The sequence below is a fragment of the Ricinus communis genome, chromosome 5 (genome assembly GCF_019578655.1).
Source record: "Ricinus communis isolate WT05 ecotype wild-type chromosome 5, ASM1957865v1, whole genome shotgun sequence".
Taxonomy (NCBI): domain Eukaryota; kingdom Viridiplantae; phylum Streptophyta; class Magnoliopsida; order Malpighiales; family Euphorbiaceae; genus Ricinus; species Ricinus communis.
In genome coordinates this window covers 24489343-24517339 of record NC_063260.1, presented here as the reverse complement: position 1 = coordinate 24517339, position 27997 = coordinate 24489343, and the positions used below count along the sequence as shown (strand labels likewise).

At 37.7% G+C, this 27997-nt stretch overlaps 7 protein-coding genes across 12 annotated transcripts; 3 read left to right on the top strand and 4 right to left on the bottom strand.

Annotated features, from left to right (window-relative positions):
• Positions 1-6607, top strand: LOC8272487 (YTH domain-containing protein 1). 5 transcript variants are annotated; one of them, XM_048374083.1, is made up of 9 exons: positions 1-361; positions 1381-1485; positions 2645-2868; positions 2945-3196; positions 3277-3353; positions 3446-3785; positions 4606-4662; positions 5921-5982; positions 6068-6607. In XM_048374083.1, the coding sequence occupies exons 2-9, from the start codon at positions 1395-1397 to the stop codon at positions 6114-6116; spliced, it is 1152 nt and encodes a 383-aa protein (XP_048230040.1). In that variant the 5' UTR covers positions 1-361; positions 1381-1394; the 3' UTR covers positions 6117-6607. The 5 variants fall into 5 exon arrangements, with proteins under 5 accessions (XP_048230040.1, XP_002509671.2, XP_015570932.1 ...); XM_002509625.4 differs by having other exon boundaries at positions 2-361; positions 1393-1485; XM_015715446.3 differs by having other exon boundaries at positions 2-361; positions 1344-1485.
• An 828-nt stretch (positions 6608-7435) lies between these two features.
• LOC8272486 lies at positions 7436-9035 on the top strand. 2 transcript variants are annotated; one of them, XM_025158157.2, is made up of 3 exons: positions 7436-7649; positions 7883-7998; positions 8230-9035. In XM_025158157.2, the coding sequence occupies exons 1-3, from the start codon at positions 7617-7619 to the stop codon at positions 8723-8725; spliced, it is 645 nt and encodes a 214-aa protein (XP_025013925.1). In that variant the 5' UTR covers positions 7436-7616; the 3' UTR covers positions 8726-9035. The 2 variants fall into 2 exon arrangements, with proteins under 2 accessions (XP_025013925.1, XP_002509670.1); XM_002509624.4 differs by having other exon boundaries at positions 7454-7739.
• Positions 9036-9671: 636 nt separating this feature from the next.
• LOC8272485 (subtilisin-like protease 4) lies at positions 9672-12143 on the bottom strand. Its single transcript, XM_002509623.3, has one exon. The coding sequence runs from the start codon at positions 12088-12090 to the stop codon at positions 9787-9789; it is 2304 nt and encodes a 767-aa protein (XP_002509669.1). The 5' UTR covers positions 12091-12143; the 3' UTR covers positions 9672-9786.
• Positions 12144-12940: 797 nt separating this feature from the next.
• Positions 12941-15490, bottom strand: LOC8272484 (subtilisin-like protease). The gene has a single exon (XM_002509622.3). It carries the CDS (start codon positions 15454-15456, stop codon positions 13180-13182), a length of 2277 nt encoding a protein of 758 aa, XP_002509668.2. The 5' UTR covers positions 15457-15490; the 3' UTR covers positions 12941-13179.
• A 1623-nt stretch (positions 15491-17113) lies between these two features.
• LOC8272483 (subtilisin-like protease 3) lies at positions 17114-19228 on the bottom strand. Its single transcript, XM_002509621.2, has one exon. The coding sequence runs from the start codon at positions 19034-19036 to the stop codon at positions 17114-17116; it is 1923 nt and encodes a 640-aa protein (XP_002509667.2). The 5' UTR covers positions 19037-19228.
• Positions 19229-19661: 433 nt separating this feature from the next.
• On the top strand, positions 19662-21555 carry LOC112534945. Its single transcript, XM_025157470.2, has 2 exons — positions 19662-19680; positions 20879-21555. Exons 1-2 carry the CDS (start codon positions 19662-19664, stop codon positions 21553-21555), a joined length of 696 nt encoding a protein of 231 aa, XP_025013238.2.
• Positions 21556-21839: 284 nt separating this feature from the next.
• Positions 21840-24243, bottom strand: LOC8272481 (subtilisin-like protease 3). Its single transcript, XM_025156273.2, has one exon. It carries the CDS (start codon positions 24006-24008, stop codon positions 22080-22082), a length of 1929 nt encoding a protein of 642 aa, XP_025012041.2. The 5' UTR covers positions 24009-24243; the 3' UTR covers positions 21840-22079.
• Between the last annotated feature and the right edge of the window lie 3754 nt (positions 24244-27997).

Below are 27997 nucleotides of genomic sequence, written 5' to 3'. Positions count from 1 at the left end.
TGATAAGTTCAGATAAGATACCAAAAGAATAATCAAATTTTATATAGTCTAAACCGTAAATTCGAACGTACAGCTCGATAGTCGATATTCGAAATACTGTTAACCGTCTCAGTTTCTCATTTAACATGGAGGTTAAAATTCACAGATTCACCACCGTTAGATGACCACCCAAATTGATCGGAACTGTTCATAAAACACCACTAAGAAAGAGATAAAAAAAGAGGGAAAACAAAGAGCAAAGATTATTTAGGGCTCTTTGTCACAGCCCGACACATACACGGATATACATACCTATCCCTCAAACACAGCACAGTGTCTACTCTCTCCCCCCTTCACTTGTTCTCTTTTCTCGCTCGTAGAGGTATGTTTGAACTTTATTCTACTTTGGATTTCAGACTCTCTCTTTCTTTTGGTGTAACTAGCCTGCTCTTGTTTTACTTTTATTTCTGTAAAGGAATTTTGCTTTGTGCTACCTTTGGCATCTGGAAAATGCGGGAAAGGCTTTTGCAAGACGTAATATCTGAATGTCGTTGATTGAGAGTCAAATACTTACTGTTAAATTTTGCTGTTCTTTTTTGTTTCCTTCTTTTACTGTTTTACATACTTCTGCACAGTGGTTCTTGAATTGATTTGCAAGAGTTCAATTGAATTGAACTTATGCAGTATCATGTCGTTTTCTGAAAGAGTTGAATTCTAGCAATATTTAACTTTTCTAATCGCAATTAAACTCAATTGAATTGAATTCTATATTTCAAGACTTTCCAAATACACTCTTAGTTAAGTGGAATGGAGTTTATTCTTAGATTATTGCTGGTGGCTTGCTTGAGAGAGATAAAGAGCGTGTGTGTGTGTGTGAGAGAGAGAGAGAGGACTTTTTGATGGAGGTGGTACCAGGTGTTCCTTTTTTTCTTTTCCTCTTTAAGCCTTCAGAAGTTTGTTCTTGAATTATTTTTTTGTGGTTTTCTTTTCCCTGTTTAACTTTAATGTGTACATAATGTTGTTCCTGGTTCATGATTTGCTGAATCGAATTTGATTGTATTGCTCTTGTAGTACCTGGGACACAAACCTTGTCCATGCACCCAAGTTTTGAAAGTATATTTATCTTATGAAATAATGTATCTATTGCTCATTGTTAGTATTATTATTGATTTTTAGAGATTTCTGCTTCTATCTTCTAGTTTCATAAAGCTTTTGTTGCTAGAGTACTTGTTTCCATTGTGCTTGGTTTAGCGATTTTGTTATTTTGTTGGGGTATCTCTTGTACATGTATCTTCTTTCGTAATCCCCTTTTGAACTGTTGTTTGTAGTGAAAAAGAACTAACACCTTTTTGTTCTGCATTCAGTTTATAGTATTTACTTATCTCTGCGTTTTAATGTAAGAGGTCAATAAAGATATGTCTTCTGATACTGGGAGGGAAAATGCATCGGTGGTTGACTCCTCAGTAACTGAAGGGAAACATGATATGGGGAATTTTGATGATCCAGGTATAAAGTAATGCTATTTATTTTGTGTATTTTTCTTATGTTAGAGAAACATTGGTGCATATTAACAACCTTTAAAACTCTCGTCTTGGTGAATTTTCCCTTTCCTGCTCCTCTTCACTGCATCACTAGTAGGATCTCTTAATGATTCTTGATGCACTTCAAATAATATGGAAACACTGCCTTCTACTGTATGAATAAAACATCTGCTAGAACTCTTCTATGATGGGATGGATAAAGTTGATATAGATGTTGGATGTAATGAATTTGTATATTTTCAGTTTTTGGCTGTAGATGATGTTAGGTTTCATTTATATAGGCGTTACATGTCTATTTTTCTGGTTATCTGCTATATTTTTCTTCTTTTCTGGATCGGGATTTATCAGTAGTTGCAAAACGTAAGAATTTTAGCACAAAATATTGTCAGATTCAGGGTCCTGTAATTTCCAATGTAATGTATTAAAATGTTGTAAACACGAGTGAGAATTCAATATAGTAGTAACCATATCTATTTGCTAAATTAATCCAGAACTAGCTTCATCTAGTCTAACAATAACATTCGGAATCATTCACACCAAGGAATTAGGTTGTATAAAGTGTGCTTCATTAAGTATATGATAGGAAACCATTTTGTCATTGAAGGCTCTCTTTGTTTATTTTCCACCCATCTTTCTATTGTAACAAAAATTAAGTTTATATCTATATGTCATAGATTGTTATTTGGTGAGCTTGTATTATAATTTTTGCGGTCAGTTTTAGATCATTCCCTCATTTAAACTTAAATCGAATTGAATAATCTTGTTGTTTTAGATTGGTAACTCCTTTTTGAGCTGCGAATTTAATAGAATTCTGATATCATAATAGGTTGTATATCTATTTTTCACTTCACATTTCCTCTTTTTCCTCTTATTGAAGCAAACTGTAAGTACTGCAGCATCAATTTCTCCATTGGATAATTCTGGTATTTCTATTATAATACTGACAAATGAGGTGGAGAGAAGGTGCTATTTTTCTCTCCTCTCTTTAGCTGTACAATTCTTCATTTTTCTTTTGTTCTTCTCTTTTCTTTTTCATTATTCACTGTGCCTAATGTCAATATGAAAGAAAACTTAAAGTGAGAGATTAACAGTTACGTTAATCTAGAATTTCTGTTCCTTTTCAGAGAGCCCAACCTATAAAGGTGATGAGGACTGCTATCCTTTTATGGTAAAAAGAACAGGTCATGAGCAGGTGGAAAATTCATCTTTAAAAAAAAAGGGTAAATTGTATAATACAAGATATTTCATCATTAAGAGTTTGAACCATCATAATATTCAACTATCAGTTGAGAAAGGAATCTGGGCTACTCAAGTCATGAATGAACCAATTTTGGAAGAGGCCTTTCATGTAAGTTTCTTGTTATTTTAATGTCATATGCGGCTTTCACAATTTTTAAGCTTTATACAGAGTATTTGTCTTGCAGAATTCTGGCAAAGTTATTCTAATATTTAGTATCAACATGAGTGGTTTCTTCCAAGGATATGCCCAGATGATGTCTACTGTTGGGTGGAGGCGTGATAACATCTGGAGCCAAGGGTGCAGTAAAAATAATCCTTGGGGCCGCAGCTTCAGAGTTAAGTGGCTGCAGTTAAATGACTTGCCTTTCCAAAAGACACTTCATCTCAAGAATCCACTAAATGACTATAAGCCTGTCAAAATTAGTAGAGATTGTCAGGTACCTCTTTCTTTGCAGGGTGCTTTGTTACCCTTCTGGTACTTTGAAATTGTTATATGACTGTGATTCGTGTATTAAAGGAATTACCAGAAGATATAGGAGAAGCTCTTTGTGAGCTAATAGATGGGGACAATGATATTGATGGGATGCTGAAAAGGTATAATTTCCTTGCATGCAGAAAGCAAATGCATGTTCTCAGAATTAAGTTGATGAATTAGTTCTCGTGACACATTGTAAGTCTTGTCCCAGGGATGACATACCTCTGAAAAGGCCTCGTATGGAGCCTCCATGTTCACTAGGAGATGAAGAATATAACGTCCCTCCGATGCATATACCTTGGGTTAGGACACCCATACCTTATTCTTCCTTTCTTTATCAACATCACGCGGGAGCAAGTAGATTTAGAGCTGTTAATTTGCCTCTTTCTGCTGGTGCATCAAAAGTGTCAAGGATGAAACATTCTCAAGTGAATGGAAGTCTTGCAAATTTGCAAGTTCGGAATGACATGCCTTCTCGTTCTGATGCTTGGGGCTTGTCAGCGGAAAGCCCTCATGCTAGCACTCTGACCGAGGATGATTTTCTTGAAATGGTATATTGGGATTCTATCTTAGCTTCTCTGTGCTTATTGAGCATGATTGGTATTAGCTGTGAGCATGATTTTCTTAATTATATGAGTGTATAGTTGTATCTTAAGTCTTACGGGATTTCCCAACAAATGTCCAAATTATCTTGAATGAAGACAGTATAATTTTGATATTTATTTTCTGGGAAATTATATGAGTGTCTGTGAATCAAATTAAAAAAAATAATTATGTAGTATATTTATAAATATTTGAAGCATAATTTTTATATCAATGTGCTCAAGAGTTTCTTGATGTATTGGAATTTTAGAATGTATTTTTTCATCTCATTGGTGTCATCAGTTGTTTAAGATATCTTGTGTCTGATCTTTGATTTTAAATGCTCTTTAATCTCCTTGTTTTTATTTTCTTAGTTTTTGTTCCCATTAGAAAAAAAATACTATTCAAGGTTTCTTCATAATAGATGACAGTATCTAAGTAACACCACCTTCTCAAATTTCCCAAGTAGCTTATTAATTCATAACTTTCTTTCTCAACAACGACATGGGCATGAAGCAGACTCCAGGACGGTTGACCAACTTAGCTAGGAGCACCACTAGTCCACCAGAGTTATTAGACATCAAGTCCAGTACAAATTTAATATTTCTTGCATGCTTTGTGCAAATCCTAGATGCAAAATGCCTATGAAGAGTACCTTTGTCATCTCGTCATTTATTATTCTTGACAGTCAAAAAATATTCTCTAAATGTTTCTTTAGTCTTGTGCATCAAATTCGTTTATGAAATTGTTGTGATTTCTTATGCTTGTATCTTCTACTTATTCTTGTAGACATATGAAGAGTACCTGGAAGCGCATAGCAGAAGCATCAAACAATTAAGTTTCCCTGTTAGTATACTTCCGATTGACATTTTGGTGGATTGATTTATAGTTTGTTATTGGTAGATACATAATAGTTTAATTGTGTTAAGACTTCTTAAGAACATTTGATGCTTGTTGCATAAATTTTATTGTTGACTTGTAGATCAGTTGATGAATTATTATTTCAAAATCTCTGCCACCTCATATTCTGTTCTCCAGTTTTGCTATATTCAGTTATTTGCACTAATGATCTCCAATATGTTGTCGTTGCTTATGATCTAATTACCAACCACCAGGCATGTACCTTTCAACTCTTCCAATTAGTAATGATATGAAGAAATTCATTGTTAGGTAGCACCATAGAATACTTTAAAAGAAAAAAGGGGTAGCACCATAGAATACTTTAAAAGAAAAAAGGGGTAGCACCATAGAATACTTGAAAAGAAAAAAGGGGTGGCACTATAGAAGCAGTGAATTGCTTTTAACTGTTTTGGTTACCATTCGATATGATATTGGTATTAATTTGATGTTAAGAAAATGTTAAATTTATTTCTACTGGTGCATAAATGTAAGCAGACACTATTCTATCACCTGCAAGATGTTGGAGAATAAATACGATTGGTATTTTTGCCTCACTGGACATTTCAGGCTAGAAACAATTGGTTCAGGGTGACATAATATAATATAGGAAACATGTTTAAGTTAGTTGATATGGGATAAGAGATTATTGTGTTAGATTGATAGAAATTATCTGCTCTAGACACCAATATATGTGTACTTCTATAATTGAGATGTGGTTGACAGTGTTTTTGAAATACTCTATTTTCTTTTTTTCTTTTAATTTTTTCTCCTGTCTTTTTCACCCCATATAGAATCAAACATACAGGTAGATGCATACTGCAGAGTTTATTAACGTAAGTGGAGCCTGTTTATGCCAATGTTTGGCTTTCAATTGCATCATTAGTACTTTCGCGGGAAGAGCTGATTGAAAATAAGCTGTCATGGTTTTACTAGTATCATGGGAACATGTACCTATGCATGATCTTAATGTTTTTCTTAAATCTATGTTTAATATTAATTGATAGTTGGAGTCAACTTGCCCTTTTCTTTCCTCTAGAAGGGACTACTTCTTAGCGTCATTTCGCCCCTAATAACCAAGGACCTTCATTCATATCTAAGCGAGAAAAGGATTGTCTTTCTAAGTGCATCTCCAGCAAGCTAAACCATTTTAATGACTGTCCTTGCAATATGTTAGTTTTATTCTGACCCATATATTATGTGACAGGTAGTTGGATCATCTCGAACGACAGAGGAGCCATCAAGAAGTATAAAACATGATGATGATTTGTAAGTTTGTTTCAGTTTATTCTGTGAAACTAAATTTGTAGTCCTGCAAGTCTTCTTTTCATTGATTTAATCATGCACTGTGCAGAAACTCGAGTTTTGCAAGTGAAAGGTGCCACTCACGTAAGAGGACATAATTGATCTTAGAAATGATTGAATACCTCCTATATTCTTGGCCCTTTCTCCTAATGATAGTACTTCTGATGTGGTGGAGATTTCCTAATTTGCTTTAAGGCAGTCACTCAGCCTGTTCTAATCCCTGAAATCAGGCACATTATGTTGTCATGTTGTACACTTTATGTACTTCAATTTGATGATCTGATTGCACAGTAGGTTTTACTTGGGGTTGTTATCAAATCTGTACAGAAATTAAATTGGCAGCATGCCCCTTGCTTCGTGCTGGTAGTTTTCTTCATTTTCTCCTTTTCAAGGACGGAGAGCGGGATTGGATGATTCTGAGTTAGATATAGATGATTAAATGCCTTGATTTTTTGGTTGGCATAGTGTTATCTACTGATTTAAAGAAAGTGGAGTACAATGTAAAATTTTGGACTCTGATTTTCATACAAACCAGATAATATATTTGTTTACAGAAGTAAATAAAGGATAATAAATAATTGATTGTGGAGTGCTTCTTTACTATTTTATTGTTGTGCAGAATGTATGGTGATTTGTTCTCTTGAACACATAACAATAGAGCTTCTTTTTCATTTGGAGGCTATCATTTGTTATGTAATATGACCTTCATGATATGTTTAGCCTTCAAGCAGTTGTGCAAGTATAGTTGATAAAGAATTAGGGTCTATTTTGGCATAGGTTCAATATTAAACATATAATTAAGCCTGTGGGATCATTAACGTAAAAATCAATAATTTGAATGAAGGATATCTTGACCACTTGTGAAGCGGCATCTGGGTGGTCTGTAAATTTTGCTAAGTCGGGCATTTCCTGTAGCGCTAAAATATTCTTGATGTTTCATCTCCGCTGAAGAAACTCACGTATGCCGTCTTTCATTGGCAAAAATAAGTGTAATGCGTTTATCTGGAGATGAACTTCAGCTTATTGGTGAGTAATCTCTGAATTCCTAGCTGTATGGAGGGTCTTTTCTAGGCAATGAGATTGCTCATGTGTTGGCTAGAGCATCTCATTTACTTGCTGCCCCTATGTTCTGGCAAGAGCCTCCAACTCATGCAGTGCCATGCAGTTCCTTTTTCTTTCAAGACAGAAAAGACACAAACAATCTTAAAATCTAAAATTCAAGACTACGCTTAATTAATCTTGACAGCCTAGATTTTAATTACATATTCATATAAATTATCCATTAAAAGTAGTATCCTTGGTTTCAAAAGAAAAACTTAATTTCTTCCAGATAAAAGAAAAGAACACTTAGTAATATTAGAATTGTTCTGGTATTAATTATAGAATGATGGGATAAATTGGGGACGATGTAAAACATGTAACCCATTTATGTTACGACTAGATTAAAATTCATGCCCTGTACTTTTAAAATATAATAAGAAATTGTAAAATAAATAAAGTAATGTAATTCTCTTCAAGCATATTAACTATTTATAGATTATCATATAGCTATAAGCATATAAAAGAATTTTTTGAGGGAAAAGAGGAGAAGAAAGGCCATGGAGAGGAGCAGCAGTGAGAAGAAGAAAAGGGTAAGTAAAGACGAAGTGATCGCCAAACTGAAAGATGAAGGCGATTTTGATAATCTCCGTCTCAAAATTATCCACAAGCTCAAAGATAACGTATGCTTTATAATTTCATCTTCTAGGGTTATACTATCGGTTGATTTCAAAACCAATTTTATTATTTTTGCAGCATTAGTATCTATTCGTGCTCTGATGGCTTTTACATTCATACAACTCTAAAAAAAGTGTTAATTTTGCAGGAAGAGTTGCGCGACAGTATTATTTCCATCGTAAGGCAGTCAGCAGCACTTAACCGGGCAGGAGCTGAAAACATGAAACCTAGACAACTCTCTGATGCCATATATGATGAGGTTGGGTAAGTCCTGTCATTCCTCTGCTGATTCCATTCATTTTGACATTTAAATGTCTGGGTTTCAAATAAGTACCACGGTTCAAATTCATTTAACTGGAAATAAAGTTACCAATGATCCAGTTTAATTGATAGACTTAAATTCTTAACGTCTAGACTCTGTTTCACGAATGGAATATTAGTATTTCAACTGGGCGGATTCTGACATGGGTACTATATTTTATTTATAATCAACAGGAACGAAGTGATGAACAAGATTTCTGATGGGGTGTGGGAAATAATTAGATCTGTTGATGGCATGAAAAACGAAATAACAGAGACTGTACAATCTGTCTATGATAAGTTGGTGGAGCCTGAAAGGAAGGGAATGGGCGAGTCTTCTACTCATGATGTGATGCTGTTTCAGAATGAAGCTGACAATGAGGTTACCGTCAAGGCTTCAGTTGCAGTCAATGCAGTGGATCATAACTCATCTGATGATGAGCTGCAAGAACCACCAGGTTTCCCCCTGCCCATGAACAACAATTATGAACTCAAAGAGGATTTACAGTTGCCTATGCACTGTCGAAGGACTGTGGAGGAACTAAAGGAAGGGTCACACCACTGGAAAGATGTGCTGGAGTCAGATGATGTTGATCCTGATGCACCACCCGGCTTTTCTGCAGATATTGAACACAAGCAGCCATGCGACAGTAGTGATGAGGACCCTGATGTGCCTCCTGGTTTTGGTTAATGAGTCCGCAGGCCTTATAGTTTGCTGCTGGTCTTTTTCATTTGGAATACTTGATAACCATATGAAGAATGATGGAGCCATGAATGCTGCTGTATATTTTCTTTCCGCTCCTTTAATATTTATCACTGTAAGATTTGCTGGTATATGATCTTTGATTCACAATAGTTACCCAGAGCTTTGGTGGGACTGCTAACTATAAGAGTCTAAGTGCAACTGGTTATTTTCTCATTGGTTTTATGCTTTATGGAGAATAGGTAAGAGGTTATGGATAAAATATGAAGCACTTCTCCTCTGAAAATTGGGTTTGTTAGTGTACAGTCTCATTTTCATTTTTGTCCATATCAGGTGCTGTTATTTCAATCAACCAATAATGGTTAATGGTTGTGCCTGAAGTATTAATTACAAGACTAACCACTTTTGTACAAGTTAATATTTTGAACATTGCGTTCTTGTTCCCTGTGCATTTGGGACTTTCAGCATATAATACATGAATGAAGCCCTAAAATTCAGCTTCTTTGAACTTGTTGGCCTGATGTGTCTACAAACAGATAGTAGCCAGGCTATTGAGTGAAAAGAAGCTGAAAAGATATTTTGTGCAATTATCTAGGTAAGTCAAAAGTCTGCTACCCTCTGTTTGTCCAAGAGGAAGAAATGTTTTGTGAAATTGCATTTAGAAGGATAACGAGCTACTTTGTATTGTGATGAGATACTTTGGTGATGGTATATATTGAATACATGTTTTCTTTCAATTGGGTTTGACATTTGCTGTTTTGAATGTCACTTGCATTATAGATGATCACTAGCCTCCATACTTATCTGTTTGTGTAAACCATTTCTAGTAATCATGTTGAAATCATTTATGATGTCATCACCAATGATTCCAAAAGCATCTCTCTGTCTAAAACACCAGGACTGTGGGTTCAAATTCTCAACAGGGGTTGGTATAAAGTCGAAAAGAAATTTTTTAACTGATTCATTTATTTGCAATCAAATCAGGAATTTAAGATGATTTGATGATATAAACACTGGTTGCCTACTAAGTGCAACATAGATGCCTCCTTTCACTTGAATCTTACAGAGATTGGACTCCCGACAAAGTATTTATCAGAAACCCACGTGATATAACCTTGACCGAATTCGCTGGTTTTGGCACCATATCCAGTATGACTGAATGTTATCGAGTATGTTGCCTTCTGGTTCAACTTTGAAAAGTAGAGTCTAGAGGGTTTGACACTTACCGCAACACCTGGTGGGGAAGTAATTGTTGCTGCAAAAACTGAATTTGCATAACCAACATTGGTCACAGTCCGTATGAATGTCTGTGGTGGTCCTAATGTGACAGAAAAGGAAGGGTAGTTCAGCTGCCCTTCTGCTATGGTTTGAATTGTTGAGCATGAAATTGGTCTATGTGCAATTATGCTGACTTGCTCATCTGTGTAGTTCAGGCCACACAAATAAGGTATATAATCATCTGGTTGGATGTCATAAACTAATCCTGGATCATTTGCCCTTGATGGGTTAACATGGCCTGCACCAGTGGCGAAGAAATCTGCAGGTTGATGTGTTTCATCAACGATGGGTTTGCCTTCCATGTTTAGGATATCTGCAGTAGTCACTATGGCAGATTTAATCGCAGCAGGTGACCAGTAAGGATGAGAGCTCTTGAGTAAGGCTGCAATGCCACTAAGATGAGGGCATGACATCGAAGTGCCAGACATTATGTTGAAGGTTAATTTTGTATTGGTATTATTGTCAAGGGGAAAGGGCCACGCTGCTAAAATGCTTACGCCAGGACCGATGATGTCCGGTTTCAGAATGCCAGGGCTTGCCAAGCTGGGGCCTCTTGACGAGAATGAAGTAACAGCTGGAGATGATGAGTCTCCTATGACAGTTCCTTTAAATAAAATTGTCGCCATTGGTGTCTTTGTTGAATTAATATAAGCTTTAATCTTCAACCCTGCTGCAAAGCTTACATGGGTTGCAGGAAGGACATGAGCATCAGCTATGGTACTGAAGCCGTTAGTCTCGTCATTCACAAGTATCATGGCAGCACCCCCAGCATTTTTCACTTCGTCTCCTTTAGCAATTCTGCCTATCCCCCCTCCTCTTTCACACATGACTACTTTGTCTTTTACATTCATGCCTTCCAGTGCTCCCTCGCCACAAAATGCGGAGTCTGGTTTACTATTCATACCAGCATAAACAATGGGTAACAGTGTTGTCGGAAAGTTGCTAGGCTGGGAAACGGATTCTCCATCCAATTCTTCTCCATTTCCAAGCTTTGCTATGGCAACAATTCTTCTATCTATGGTGCTTGCTCCAACTGTGAGAATCCATGGGGCTTCATTAGATAATGTGCTCTTGGAAGGCCCAGAGTTTCCTGCTGAACAGCTTACGAAAATTCCCTTCTGAATTGCTGCAAAGGAGCCTATTGCTATGTTGTCTTGGAAAAATGGCATTGATACATCTCCAAGTGAGAGTGAGAGAACATCGACACCATCATCAACTGCTGCATCAAGCCCAGCTAAGACATCACTTTCAGGGCAATCATCATTAGGATCTCCGAAGCACACTTTGTAAATAGCCAAATGAGCAAAAGGTGCCATTCCGACTGCTGTGCCTTTGGCATTTCCAAGCACGTCAGAATTGTATACAAAGCCACCTGCAGCTGTACTTGCTGTATGAGTCCCATGGCCATCAACATCAATTGGTGGTTCAGTCGGTGCTCCCTTCATGGTCTTTGCTGCGAGATTGAAAGTCCTTGCACCAATTAGCTTGTTGTTACACTCTGATGCATTAAACTCACATCTTCCTTTCCATTTGGCTGGAGGCAGTGGCATTCCTTCGTCACTGAATGAAGGATGGCTGGGATAAACTCCACCATCTAGTATTCCAATAATTACACCCTTGCCAAAATCCGAGTCTTTCCATAATCCCATTTGCTGGTGCAATCCCAAGAAGCTAGGAGTGTGTGTTGTCTGTAGACGTAATTTTCTTTCAAGACATGCAGACACAAAGCCGGTAATCTCCTCCATGGCTTTCACTTCCTCCTGTGTCAGTCTTGCAGAAAAGCCACTGATTATATTCTGGTATGAGTAAAGCATGCGTTGCTGCTGCTCCTCCTCAGAGCTTGCTGTGCTAAATGATAAAAATGACTTGTGCCAGTTCTTCAAATCTTCTGGCTGGGAAAAGGTTCTTCCTTCTGGTTGGTTGACATGGACAATGTAGGTCTGTAAGTTTTTCTTTTCAATCGTTTCGGTTGTGTGTTCAGCTGATTGGGCAATCAGAGGATAGAAGTTGAACAAGAAAATGAGAAAAATAAAAGGAACGACAGTCATGTTTGGTGACAAATTACTCTTCTTCATGAAAGTAAAAGAAAAGAATAAATGCTCAGTTGTTCCTGTTTTCTCTAATTGATTATGAGACATGTATATATAGCAAGGGAGTTGGAAGAAAGACGGCCTGCATATTTGTATAACCATATTATGCTTTGAACATTGCTGTTGGAGCATTATGGTCCGGCCCAGCGTTTCCTTTCATTCTCTGCATTCTTTTTTTATTCCATTTGTAGTTAAGACGACTACGGTCATATTTTTATATATTTGCTCCGAGTTTTTCTTTTTGAAAGATTTTGTCACTTGTCCAGATTTGTAGTGAATGTCCATATTAGCTCGGTTGAGCCTAGGAGGTCCAGTATGGTCTTTGATTTTGTCAGAGTAACTCTGACTTGGTCTTCAATGTTCAAGATTATAATAATCGAGGTATTCTTCAGATAGTTTTCCTTTCGCTTGTCATGTTTTGCATGCTCAGGATTCTTCCCAGAAAATCTAGAGGTGGAATATTTATGCGACTTTTTTTCTTCCATTGGAGTGGTGCATTTTTGACACTTAGCTTTTGTAATTTCTTTTGGATCATTCGGTCCTCCATGAAATCAGTAATAAGCTATTGTGACTCACAGATGAAATGGGTAGTTTTGCCGTATTAAGAGATGTATAGATTTTATTTTCTTCGGTTGGGACAGTCAGGTTATAGATGCTCATATACACACTAGGAACATGCCTGGTCCTTTTCTGGTATGTATTTGGATGTTCTTCTGGTTACAATGATTTGGTTTGGTAGAGATTAAAAGGAAAATTTCTCATAGTTATGTTGCATTGTTTGATCTGATCCTAATTGCAAGGTGTGGAATTGAATCCTACATTACAGGCAGCCGTGTAGAGAATGCAGATTGTATGCCGGTTATTAAGATTATGCTACTAGGTAAGGAATACATGAGAGGAAAACTCATTCTGGTGGCAGTAAGTAGAATTTATAGGTGGATTACATAACCTTGCTTGAGAAGATTTGTGCTGCTCTTGTTTATTTCATGGTGCCTACAGAGAAAAGCGTATCCTTTTCAAGATGTCTTTAAGTAGATTATTGACATCTTTCATGGTTGCTGTTACCTCTGGCATCTAGTCTGTATTTGAAAATACAACTGATATTGGGCTTCTAACTGAATGCTGATCAGAATCCCATTTCAGATACCCTTGAACGGATGGGTCACTGTATCCTTTGCCCGTGTTGGTGAATGTCACCGAGTATGTAGCTGTCTGTTTCACTTGAGTGAAAGCAATCTTAGAAGGTGTAACTGTAACATCCACTCCCGGTGGTGGAGCAACTGAAACAGTGTAAGACGAGGTAGCTGGGCCAACATTGGTTACTGTTCTGGTGTATATCTGAGTTTTGGCACCAAACACAATTGAGAATGAAGGGTAATTCAATTGTGCTTCAGGAATGCTTCCAACTTCTGAACACTTGACTTTATACTGCACAATGTATGTAATGTCTCTGTCTGTGTATCCCAAACCACACAAATAAGGAATGTAATCATCAGGTTGGATATCATAGACGAGCCCTGGATCACTGGCTTTGGATGGGTTAACATGGCCTGCTCCAGTGGCCAAGACATCAGCAGAAAGAAGCCTTTCATCAACAATTGGCTGGCCACCTAGGTTTACTGTGTCTGCAGTAGTCATAATAGCAGATTTGATTGCAGCAGGAGACCAGTCAGGATGGGCACTTTTCAGCAAAGCAGCAATGCCACTAAGATGAGGGCAAGACATTGAGGTTCCTGAAATCATGTTAAATGTTGCTTTTGTATTTGTTTTATTCTCCACAGAAATTGGCCATGCCGCTAGAATGCTTACGCCAGGGCCTATGATGTCTGGTTTTAAGATTCCAGGGCTTGCAAAGCTTGGGCCTCTGGAGGAGAAGGAAGAAACCATTGGAGCAGTTTTTAAACCAATTACAGTGCCTTCGAACACAAACATTGCTGTTGGTGATGATGTTGAGTTTATATAGTTCTTTATCCTCATCCCGTCAGAGTAACTCACATGTGATGCAGGAAGGACATGAGCATCAGCTAAGGTGCTATAACCATCAGACTCCTCATTCACTAGAATCATGCCAATACCACCAGCATCCTTCACCACTTGTCCTTTCTCAACTCTTCCTACCAACCCACCTCTATCGCACAAAACTATCTTGCCTTCAACTTCAGAACTTTCCAGTGAATCCTCTGCACATACAGCTGCTGACTGATTACCATTCTTGCCCGGATAAATAAGAGGCCAAAAGTTTTGGGTGGAGAGCTGTGGCTGGAAGAGTGATTCCCCAAAAAATTCTTCATTATTTCCAAGCTTTACTGTTGCTCTTATGCTTCTGTCAATGGTGCTAGCTCCAACCGTGAGAATCCATGGGGCCTCATTTGATAAAGTGTAATTATCTGGACCAGAATTCCCGGCGGAACAACTCACGAAAATTCCATTCTGAATAGCTCCAAATGCACCCACTGCAATGCCATCTGCAGAAAAAGGAGCTGAACCACCACCAAGAGAGAGAGAAAGAATGTCCACGCCCTCCTCAACAGCAGTATCCATTGCAGCCAATATGTCACTTTCGGAGCAACCAAAGTCGGAACAAACTTTGTACATGGCCAAGTGAGCCAAAGGAGCCATTCCTACTGCAGTGCCATTAGCATTACCAAAAACGCTGGCGCCATCTACGAAGTTACCTGCTGCCGTGCTAGCTGTGTGGGTGCCATGCCCTACATCATCAAATGGTTCCATGTCTCCTGAGGGATGCTCATCAGATTGGAAAGTTCTTGCACCAATGAGTTTGTTGTTGCAAGCAGTTCCGTTGAATTCACATTTCCCTTTCCATTTGGCTGGAGGAGAGGGCATTCCTTCATCACTGAATGAAGGATGATCTGGTGTTATTCCAGTATCTAAAACTCCAATTATCACTCCCTTACCATAATTTGAATTCCCCCAGAGTCCTAAATTTTGGTGCAGCCCCAAAAAGTTGGGACTATGAGTTGTATGCAGGGGAAATATTTTTTGAGGTCGGGCTGACACAAACCCATCCTTCTCTTCCATGAATTTTGCTTCCTCTGCTGTCAGCTTAGCGGCGAAACCACTGACCACGTTTCTATAGGAGTATAATATGCGTTGTTGCTGGTTTGAGTTTGACTTTCTAGCTGGCAAAAATGACTGGTACCAGGTTTCTATTACTTGAGATTTTTTTGAAGCACCAACCGGTGGCTTTGTAACAAAGACAATGTAAGTTTCTAAATTGCTGCTTGCACCAGTAACTTTCGTGCTTTCTGCTCCTTCACCCAGGAAGGAACTGAGACAAACAAGAAATGTAACTGCCATGACTGGCAGCAGTTTAGACCTCTTGTTGTCCATGTTGGTAGAGAAACTTAAGATTTTAATGCTTGAAGTCAATTCATCAACCGCATCGAGTTATTTATAGTATAATGTGGATGTAGAGATAGAGTAAAATGTTGGAGCAGGACGAAAGGATTTCTGTTTCTAGAGGCCAGAGCTGTCAATGGAGCCTTGTTGGTGCTTATTTGACATAGTGCTACTTGGTGATGTATACAAGAAATAAAATATTGGAGTTTCTTGGTTCCAACTTGGTGAAGCTCGCTGATATGTGCAGTTAAAACCAAAATGGTGATAATTCTAATGCAGTCTAGGGATTATTCGATATCGTTTTTTTTTAATGCTGCTGTACTGCCAACTGGTGTAGGATTTGGTGAACAACGCGGTTGAACTTTCATAGAAAGTTGACAATCACATTGCATTCTGTAACTGGCCTTTCTTCTTTTATGTTTTTGTCAATTTTGTTGTGAAATATAGTAATATGTGCATTGATTATTCTGTCAAATTAACTTTTTAGATTGGAAGATGAGATTTTAGGTTCTTTATATGCTTATTTCTGCAAAGTATTACTATTTTGGTTTCCATTACAAAAAAAAGAAAGCAGAAAGAACTTTCCTGCTGATTTAAGTTTACGCCTTCTGCTCCCCAATGGGCTCAGAGATCTAGTTTAGAGCTATATGCCAAGGACTACAAAGAGCAAGATTTCGCATTGTACTTTCTTTGATAAAATTTTCATTACAAAGAAAAGAAAATAAAAGATGGTTAGAAGAGTATGGCTGTCAATGTTATTCCAGGGCTATTATAAGTAGTTCAAAGTGATAATTATTCTAGTTTCTCCAGAGTATTAAATAACTGTTAACTTGCTTCCCAATTCCTCTCCAGGCTAGATTATCAACAAGTATACCATAAAAAAACTTTAACATAATTAACTAGGGGATCGCAGTGGATATTCGGTAGGGGAAAGCTAGAGGGGACGATGGACTCTACTCAGGATTATTGAATGGGAAAAGTTCACGTTAATACCGTGCATTTTAGGAGTTTTAACATTTTCAGGGTGGTGGTTTGTATGAATTCAGCTTTCTGAGGTTTTCTCGGTGATAGCTGAATTGTATTTTCAATTGCTAATATTTGATTAAGCTAATTTTTAATTCATTGAACTCGTCTCTTCGTCAGCTTCCAAACACAGTGATTAATCACGAGCAGTGAAGTGACTGATATCACGAGTCATCGGCCAAGGTGTTATACAAGACGAGCCGACCAGAAAATTGATCTTAGACCATATTTGTAAATTCTGTCACTGAAGAGACGAGTTTGACGCATAAAAACCTAGCTTAATTGAACATGAGAACTCAAAAAGTGAGTTGGCTGTCATCCGGGAGAATTTTAGGGTACTGAATTAATACAAAACAAACCACAATCCTGAAAGTGCCAAATCTCAAAGTCATTGGGTATTATTGTGAATTCCTACCTTGTCAACATTCAAAAATTTATATTGTGATGCTTCATTTGCTTCCTAGTGCGTTCTAGGCGTCATGAAGCTTTCCCTCGTATCTAAGAGATGGAAGTAGGGGGATAGATGATATAATGCAGTGAACATAAAGATAACTGATTCCACACAACCAGGGTCACAGTTATGCTATTTTATTAAGAGTAAAATCTGTTCTAGTTTGCCTATTAGTTACTGAGATATGACAGTTATTGGGCTCCTAACACTATACCCATCAGCTACCCAATTCAGGTACCCTTGAGCAAAAGAGACGCTGGTGTTTCCCATTTTGCTAAATGCTATCGTGTATGTAGCTTTCTGGTTTAAACCAGTGAAAGTAATTTTATTAGGCGTTACCTTTACATCCACACCTCTCGGTGCAAAGGTCTCAAGGATATAAGATGAGTTAGGCTTGCCAACATTTGTTACTGTTCTTGCACAAGTTTGTGGTGAAGACCCCAATTTGACAGAAAATGAAGGGTAATTCAGCTGAGCTTCAGGCATGCTTAAATTCTTGGAGCAGTTCACTCTACGTTGTGTGATAACTCCTACTTGTTTGTTAGAGTAACCCAGACCGCATAAGTAAGGAAGGTAATCATCAGGTTGGATATCGTAAATAAGCCCTGGTTCATTTGCTCTTGATGGATTCACATGGCCTGCGCCAATGTCAAAGTAAGTAGCAGGAACAAATTGTTGATCTGTAATGGGCTTGCCGTCAAGGTTAAAGACATTAGCGGTGGTCATGATGGCAGATTTTATGGCAGCAGGTGACCAATCAGGGTGGGCACTTTTGAGCAGGGCTGCAATACCACTGAGATGAGGGCAAGACATTGAGGTTCCTGACTTCATGTTGAATCTGTTGGGAGCCTCTTCTTCTGAAACTGGCCAAGCAGCTAGAATATTTACACCAGGGCCTATTATGTCTGGTTTCAAGATTCCTGGACTTGCCTTGCTAGGACCTCTCGAGGAAAACTCAGCAACCTGGGGCGCCTCTGGCAAGCCAGTTACAGTTCCTTCAAACAAGATTGTACCAATTGGCGATGATGTCGAGTTTATATAAGCTTTGATTGCTAATCCTGCCATGCAACTCACATGTGATGCAGGGAGCACATGAAGATCAGCACTTATAATAAAGCCATCAGATTGGCCATTCATCACAATCATGGCAACACCTCCATTGCGTTTCACTACTTCGCCTTTAAAGATCATATCATGTGCACTTCCTCTTTCACACAACACTATCTTGCCTCTGACATCAACATTTTTCAATGATCCTGGCATGCAGGACGCAGATAATGCATTACCATTTTCACCTGCATAAACAAGGGGCAACATTGTAGAAGGGAAATCTTTAGGCTGGAAGAGGGATTCACCGTTTAGCTCTGTGTTATTTCCCAGTAATACTGTTGCTCTTATTGTTCTATCTACAGTGCTTGCTCCTACGGTTAGCATCCATGGGGCCTCATTTGATAAGGGACCTTTATCCTTACCTTCATTCCCTGCTGAGGAACTCACGAAGATACCCTTTCGAATGGCTGCATATGCAGCAATTGCGATCACATCATCATAGAAAGGATGAGAATCGATGCCAATGGAAAGTGATAGGACGTCAACACCATCATCAATGGCAGCATCTATTGCTGCCAATATCTCACTTGTGGTAGCCTCGTTAGAAATTTTATACATTGCCAAGTGCGCTAATGGTGCTACACCACTTGCAGTGCCATTTGCCTGACCAAAGAAGTTGACACCTTGCACAGGGCTTCCAGCTGCTATACTAGCTGTGTGGGTCCCATGATTGTACTCGTCTGATGTGTCCTTGCTGTCCATATTAAAGTTTCTTGCACCAATAATCTTGTTGTTGCACAAAGTTTCATTATATTCGCATTTTCCTTTCCATCTTGCTGGTGGAAGAGGCATCCCTTCACTGCTAAATGAAGGATGATCAGGCGTTATTCCACTGTCGACAAGGCCAATAATCACTCCCTTGCCATAATTCGAATAGTTCCAAAATCCTAAATTTTGCTGCAGGCCCAAGAAGCTAGGAGTATGGGTCGTGTGCAGACGCACCAAACTTCCAGGGAGGGCTGTTACAAACCCTTCCTTATATTCCATTGAATTCACTTCTTCTGCTGTCAGTTTTGCAGCAAACCCAGTAACCACATGGCGGTAGGAATGCAACAAACGTGATTTGTTGGAGCGAAAGGTATTCTCTGGCAAAAATGAACGGTACCAGCTTTCTAAATGTTCAAAATCTCTAAACACTTTGCCTTGTGGTTTCTCTAACAGGATAATGTAAATCTCTAAGGTGCTCATTTTGTTCACATTGGCATCACTTGTCAAGGATCTGACTGTCGTTTGAATGACTGCTCGGGAGGAGCTAAACATAGAAGCTAGAGTAAGGAAGATCATTAGCAATATGGTTTGAAATATCTTGCACCTTCTGCTTTGCATACTGATGGAAAAGCTATATAATGCCGCTGCTGTTGATGAGTTAGTACCACAGGCTATGTAATCTTACTTTAGAAAATATGACGATGCTTGGCATTGACAGAATCACAAGCTTGTAGTTCCTTGCTTATCTTTTCAGCTAATTCAAGTTTTATGATACAAAGCTGTGGTTAGCTTTAGTGGGATTGAAGGTTTCTTCGAATACTATGTTTGGAACTTGCAAAAAAAAGATAAATACAAAAATAAGCAAGGGAAGATTAAGCCCATGTATCTCCTTTTCTTTAATGTAATGGCAACGCTGGTAAAAAGTAACTTAAAAACTTCTATTTAACTGTGCCTAACTAATAAGAAGAGAACATAAATCAAAGTAAATGTTCCTTAAATATTAAGATGTTACTACATATATTAACTACATGTCCTTTCTACAAGGGTTAGATATGAGAGAGAGAGAGAGAGAGAGAGAGAGAGAGAGAGCATTCAATTAATTTGCCTTTTTCTTTGCGTCCATCGTCTTTTTCTTCTTCTTTAGAGCAGAGCTGTACAAATAAATACATCGTACACCGTCTAAACCTAGACTGATGATCTGGCGCGTTCCTTTGATAGCAGGTTTACTGGTTAACTAAGTCAATGTCTTATTGATTTATTGTGATTACATTTTAGTGGATAAAAATCAATCAAACGGTAGATTAAAACAACCAATAACATATGGGTTCACGCAATTTGTAATATTGTTTTGTCGATAGTATTGACAGCAATAGTTAACAATTAACCTGGATAAACACCCTTTTCAAAAATCTGAACTGATCCCAAAGGAGAAGATTCATTTGCAAGGTCACATGACCTCCAAACCACCAAAACTTCCCGTAATATTTGGACAGACTATATTATGACAGGCTTTAACCAGATTAGACAAGCAAATCATCAGTACCTAACCATCTCACCACCACTCCTCAGTCACTTTCTAAAATCATCTTTACTAAACTCTTAATTCTTTTTTATCTAATTTAGATGTATATTCCCACCCACCCATATGCTAAATTAATAAATTATTATTGCATATTTATTAATTTTAAATAATTAATAATATATACTAATCATCCAATACAAATAAATAAATTACTTATAAATATATATTTTAGTACCACAACAATACTCTTTATATGCTTTTCTATTAAATTATAAAACAATAGCTTTATATTTTAATTTATCTCGAAATACACATGTGTTCCAACAACATTTACTATTTCACTTTTTATTTAATCTTTCATTAATGATAAAAATGGAAAGAAAATATTTTAGGGGGAATTTTATACATTTTTTCTTAATAATTTTACACATAATTTCATCGAGTTTCTCATTTTTCATGGAAAAAACTAAAGCCTTAAAAATAAAAGATTTACTGAAATTCACATATGTTCGTCAATTTCTTTTCAAGGCATTAATGCCACCTAAATGAATTTGTGAATTAAGTTAATGAAACTGTTGCATATGTATTCGTAAATGAAGTTCATGAAACTGTTGCATCTCCTGACCCAAAGCAAGTATATAAGAACCTCCCATTTTTTCAACAAACCACAAGCATATCCTCCAAGTCTGAAAAATCAGTGGCAAAAGGTTTCAATAGTTTCCTAATCCCAATAAAAGAAACACCATCAAAGGAACTTCTCATGCTGTTGATTGTTGTAGTATTAGCATCTTTGGTCCCACGAGGACTTTCGCAATTGGAACCAAATCCAGGTCCGTCACTTGAAAATGGTACACAGAGGCAGCAATGTTGGAAACCTATTTTCAGCTCGATATGGTGGAAGTGGGAAGTGGAAACGATACTTCTTAGTCATGACCTCCGCAGGGTAGACCTTGCCTTTTGCAATGTCACCAAGGATATCAGTCGTAATTGTTGGCTTGAGATGTTCCCCTCCATGCCTGGCGCCCTAGTGGACATCAAATATTATTGTGGTAAGAAATGTTGGTCGCCTATAACAAGAATTGAAGGATGCTATGTTAAGGTTATGAAGTCAGCTTTTAATCATGGGCAAGTTAGTGAAATTGGCAATGCTTGTTGCCATGCCATCTTAGCAATCCAAGACAACTGCTGGCCTCAGATGTTCCCGTTGCCCCCGTCCTTCCCATCTCGACTAAAGAGCTTTTGTGCTACATCTGCATCTGCACCTGCCCTCTCTTAGTTTGAACTGAGAGTTAATATTATGAATAGAATTTTGCCCTCGGGATGCATTGAACAATATCTTTATATTTATAACTCTAATGCATTTCGTATGAAATAAAAGCATATTTTAAAATAATATATTTCAAACTTTGCGGTCCTTGTGAAAGTATCTTTTTGTTAAGTTGGCGATTCTATCAATATTAAGAGTGCTGACCATATGGAAACACTTAGAAACAATGATCTTCATCTTGCTCTCGGCAGATGTGATGGTAGAGATCATATATGCTTAGATGGCTTCTGACACAATATGTCATTGGACCTTGTATACATGACTGGAAATGATAAATCTATCCTCTTTAGCCATACTAGTTCAGAATCCTGAAATGATGCTCTCAGAAACAATAGATGAATCTTTCTGTTCCTTGAGAGACAGAATATAGCAGCATACATATAACGCACGAAAGTGAATTTACGCAACTCCACAACCAGAGAAAAACCAGCATTACAACTATCTTATTGGGTCAAAGAGAAAATTAAATCTGCTTATTCAAATGTCACAGCAATAACGCTTCGAACATTATACCCATTAGCCACCCACTTCAGGTATCCGTCAACAAAAGTTCCACCAGCATTCCCATTCTTGCTAAATGTTACCGAGTATGTAGCTTTCTGGTTCACTCTACTGAAAATAAGTTCAGCAGGCGTCACCTCAATGTCCACGCCAAGGGGTGCAGAGTACTCAATGAAGTAAGTTGAGTCAGGCTTGCCAACATTTGTTACTGTTCTTGTGTAAGTTTGTGGAGTAGGCCCCAAATTGATGGAAAATGAAGGATAGTTCAATTGAGCTTCAGGTATGCTTGAATCATTTGAGCATTTCACGGCACGTTGCACAATAAGTCCCACCTGTTTGTCAGAATAGCCAAGTCCACATAAGTAAGGAATATAATCATCTGGTTGAATATCGTAAATGAGCCCTGGATCATTTGCTCCTGATGCGTTCACATGGCCTGCACCAATGTCAAAGACAGTAGATAGAACGAACTCCTGATCAGAAATGAGCTTGCCTCCGAGGTTAACCATATTAGCAGTGGTCATGATGGCAGATTTTATGGCTGCTGGTGACCAATCAGGGTGAGCACTTCTGAGCAGAGCTCCAATGCCGCTAAGATGAGGGCAAGACATTGAGGTGCCTGAAATCATATCGAACCTGTTTGTAGTATTATCAACTGAAACTGGCCAAGCAGCTAGAATTCTCACACCAGGGCCTATAATGTCTGGCTTCAAGATCCCTGGACTTGCCACGCTAGGACCTCTCGAGGAAAAGTCAGCAACCTGAGGAGCCTCTGGCAATCCAAGTACAGTTCCTTTAAACACGATTGTAGCTTTCGGAGTTGATGTAGAGTTTATATAGGTTTTGATTGCTAATCCTGCCATGTAACTCACATGTGATGCCGGAAGAACATGAAATTCTGCTTCAGTAACAAAGCCATCAAACTCATCATTCATAACAATCATGGCAAAGCCACCATTGTCTTTCACTTCTTGGCCTTTGAGAACTGTTTCATATGAACCTCCTCTCTCACACAACACTATCTTGCCTTTGACATCAAAATTACTTAGTGATCCTGGCTCGCAGTATGCAGATGATCCAGTACCACTTGCACCAGCATAAACAAGTGGCAACAATGTTGAAGGGGAATCATTTGGCTGGAAAAGGGATTCACCATTTAGCTCTGTATTATTTCCAAGTAAAACTGTTGCTCTTATTGCTCTATCTACAGAGCTTGCTCCTACCGTTAAAATCCACGGTGCCTCATTCGATAAAGAACTACTATCAGGACCAGAATTTCCTGCTGAGCAACTCACAAAGATCCCCTTCTGAATAGCTGCATATGCACCTAATGCAATTACATCATCATAGAAAGGATGAGAGCCAATTCCAAGGGAAAGTGAAAGAACATCAACACCATCCTCAATGGCAGCATCCATTGCTGCCAGTATCTCACTGTCACCTGCCTTACCAAATCTGCCAGAAACTTTATACATAGCCAAGTGGGCTAGCGGTGCCATGCCAATTGCAGTGCCATTGGCCTGCCCGAAGTAATTGGCATTTTGTACAGGACTTCCAGCTGCTGTGCTAGCTGTGTGAGTCCCATGCATGTACTCGTCCAAAGTGTTATTACTGTCAGTAGCGAAATTTCTTACACCAATAAGTTTGTTGTTACACAGTGTTCCATTGTCACATTTCCCTTTCCATTTTGCTGGTGGAGGAGGCAATCCTTCACCACTAAATGAAGGATGATCAGCCGTTATTCCACTGTCGATGAGTCCAATAACCACTCCTTTGCCGTAATTTGAGTAGTTCCAAAATCCTAAATTCTGCTGCAGACCCAAGAAGCTTGGAGTATGGGTAGTGTGCAAAGGAACCATCCTTCTGGGGCGGGCTGATACGAACCCTTTCTTCTTATTCATAGCTTGTACCTCATCTGCTGTCAGTTTTGCTGCAAACCCTGTAACCACATGGCGGTAGGAATGGAGCAAACGTGGCTGGTTTGAACTAAAGGAATTATCTGGCAGAAAAGACTGATACCAGCTATCTAAATCTTTCGACTCCGTGAATTGGTTCCCCTCTGGCTTCTCTAAGAGGACAATGTAAGTCTGCAAGTTTCTATCCTCTTTCACATTTGCAACAGTCGATGAATAAACAGATTTCTCAAGAACTGCTTAGGAAGAGCTAAAATTTGATGCTAGAATAAGGAGAACTATAAGCAACATGATTGGAAATAATTTGCACCTTCTGTTTTCCGTTTTACTGAAGAACTATATAATTCTTCTTCTATATATTAAGTTTACAATGTTAGACGAGTGTGTATATATATGGCATCTTGTTTTAAAAAGGGACAGAGAACTGAATGTGTGATACAATGATGGACGGCATTACATAGTTGAAGTTTATGGTTGGAATTTCTTTATTTCTTGTCCGCACTCATTTCAGCATTTCGGAGTCGGCTACATAGTATGCTTACAAATGATCCATAAGTTAAAATATATTTTTCCTTCTGAGTTGGTGATGCCACCATGTCATAACAAATTAGCGATAAGCCTTGTGAAAGATTATGGTTTCTTTGAATTATGGTCTCTTTGAATGTTACTGTTGGACATTGTTCTAGTATCAAGTGGTCTGTCTTTCTTGTTCACTAAAAATTCCTTTACGTTAGCTCCAAAAGAAATATATCTAAGGAAAATTCTTGTCTTAGTCTTTACACTAAACCATACATAATTAACATATATTAGTTTTAAAAGATGAAATATGTATCAATCATTTAATACTAAAATATAAAATATTCATATATATGTATTCCTCTCTTATTAGTTTTGTTGTACAGGAGGAATTTATAATATTTTGATTACTTTTCCTTTATAGTACGTAACAAACTATGTCTTTTGCTAAAATCTGTAGTCTCTGTTTTACAAAGTTCGCATTAGTACTGGAAGTATTTTGTGTTATTTACTTGTTGGTTTCCAATGATTCCAAAGGATAAAAATTTAAAGTTTCTTAGTTTATTTGGTTTTGCCCTTATTTTTTGGAAAGATTTTCAGGTAAAAGTATAAAATTCTTTCGAAGGCGAAGAAAATCAGTTCTACTATGGTATTGCCTCACATAGATTAAAAGCAAACTCACACGGAAAATCTTAGAAATGAATTTAGATTTTAGATTATTAAAATAAAATATGAAAACATTCTAGTTTTGGTTTTTAAAAGCCTATACTCAGAAGTTGATTGGTGAGTAGCTGAAGATAGTATTTGCCAAAGAACAATAATTTGTTCACTTGAGATATTTTAGAATTTTCAGTGCCGCTTATAAATGTAGTTTTTGATTAAAACGGATATGGCCATGATTAAGGAGTTGCGGGCTTTAGGAGAACTCTTCTACTCAGTAGAAATGGTTATTTACACTGTGATTATGAAAACATTTGCAGTAAGGGAATCAGAACAGCAGCCTTATGCTTTATTTTTCTTTATGTACAATCATCCCTGAAATGTCTAGGAGCTGTTTAATTTACAAGGTTAAGTTCTAAGCAGAAGAATTCATTACTGTTAAGTTTCTTTAAGAACATGAAAAGGCAAATGAAGTTGGATAAGAGAAGTGTTAAGACATGATTACTTTAGCTAGAATTTATGTCTTATTTATTTTTTCTTCATTGCTGCATGTATCTAGCTTGTCTAGAGACAAGTGTAGTTTCCTTAAGCATTTTGTTTAACCTTGCTATGTAGGATTAAGGTGGCTCAGCTAATGATGTTTGTGCTTTTTCAGTTTACTTGTGCTTGTTGCCAAGTTTGTCATTAATAGCTTAAGTTGTATTAATACTGGTTTTTCTTTTAATGAAGTTAAGTTTTTCTAGCAATCACCTTTTTCTCTCCATTTTCTTGCTTTGCATTCTCTAGAAGACTAATAATGGTATCAGAGCCCCTTTGATCTTAAAAGGATCTGTAAATAACCAACTTGTTTTTTTTTTTTTTTTTAAAAAAGAGAAATTACCGTGGAAAGAAGTACACAGATATTCTAGAATTGGTGATTTACATTGTATATTGAGGTTGTTTATATACAACATATTACATAAATGATAGAGAGATTTTAGCTCTTATGATTGATCTGATCCTACAATCAAGCTCCTACTAATCTCCTAAATAAGGAAGCAGTATATTGTTTATTAATACAAATATTTTTTGACTTTCCAACACTCCCCTCAAGTTGGAGAGTGAATATCTTGAACTCGCAACTTGCGGATCATTGGTATGAACATATCATTTCCCAAAGCTTTAGTTAACACATCTGGGAGTTGAATTTCTGACTTTACAAATTTTGTTTCAATAGCCCCTTCTTGAATCTTATCCCTTATGAAATGACAATCTATTTCAATATGTCTAGTCCTTTCATGGAAAACAGGATTAGCAGCAATATGTAACGCAACTTTATTATCACAGTATAATAAAGCAGATTCTTGTTGAAAAACTCCCAAATCTTGAAGCAGACACCGCAACCATGTTAATTCACAACATGCTCCCGTCATTGCTCGTTATTCGGCTTCTGCTGATGATAGAGAAACTTTTTTCTGTCGCTTTGACCTCTATGATATTAAAGAATGACCCAAGAATATGCAGTAACCTGTGGTTGATCTTCTAGTGAGAGGACATCCTGCCCAATCCGAATCATAAAATGCTCTTAGTTTAAAATCATTGTTTGCAGAAAAGAAAAGACCTTGACCAGGAGATCATTTTAAGTAGCGCACGACACGCAAAGCTGCATCCCAATGCTCTTTCCGAGGCTGATGCATAAATCAACTTAGAACATGAACTGCATAGGTGATGTTTGGTCTTGAAATCGTGAGATAAATTAACCTGCCAATAAGCCTTCTGTATTTTCTCGGGTCATGAAGTGATTTACTATTTTCACATAATTTTGTACTACGCTCCATAGGAGTCTCAACAGGAGCAACACCCAATAAACCTGCATCTTTGATAATCTTCAAAGCATATTTTCGCTGAGATATATTAATGCCTTTTCTAGATGTAGAAACTTCAATGCCCAAGAAATATTTTAAATTTCCTAGATCTTCGAGTCAAATTTTTTTATGCAGGAAATTCTTAACATCAGTTATGTTTTCAGAATCATTGCCATCAGAATATCATCCACATAAATCAAGAGGACAGTAAAAGACTTGCCTTCTTTTTTGGTGAAGAGAGAATAGTCTGCCTTGGATTGTATAGAACCAGTTGAACAAATAGTTTCTGGAAACTTTGCAAACTATTGTCTAGACGACTGCTTCAACCCGTATAAGGATTTGTGAAGGCAACAAACTAATTGATTTTCCCCCTGTCGCCGGAGCCCAGAAGGCAATGACATGTATATTTCCTCATCAAGATTGCCAGGTAAAAAAGCATTGTTTACATAAAGATGATGCAAGGTCCAACCCCAAGCAGCAGCAATAGTCATCAAACACTAAACTGAAATAATCTTGGCGGTAGGAGAAAAAGTATCTTGAAAGTCAACACCCTCTAACTATGTGTAGCCCTTAGTAACCAACAACATCCAATTGGAATTTTACCAACAGGAAGAGATGTAAGAGACCAGGTTCCATTGTCCTCAACCTGTAACTCAGCTTGCATCGCTTTCTGCCAATTGGGATTAGCTGCTGCCTCTGAATAGGAACTTGGTTCAACGCCAGATTGTATATTAGCTACAAAGGATCTATAAGTGGGTGTATATCGATGGTAGGAAACATAATGACTAAGAGGATAATGTGTACATTTTGTAGAACCTGGCAGTAGAGGATTAGAGTGGTTAGATGTAACAACAGAGCAGACATAGTCTCGGAGCCTTTGAGGTTGAACTGTGGGGTGGCTTGAGCGGCGAGTAGCAGCTGGTTCGGGCTGAGGTGCAACATTGGAAGGAGCAGGAG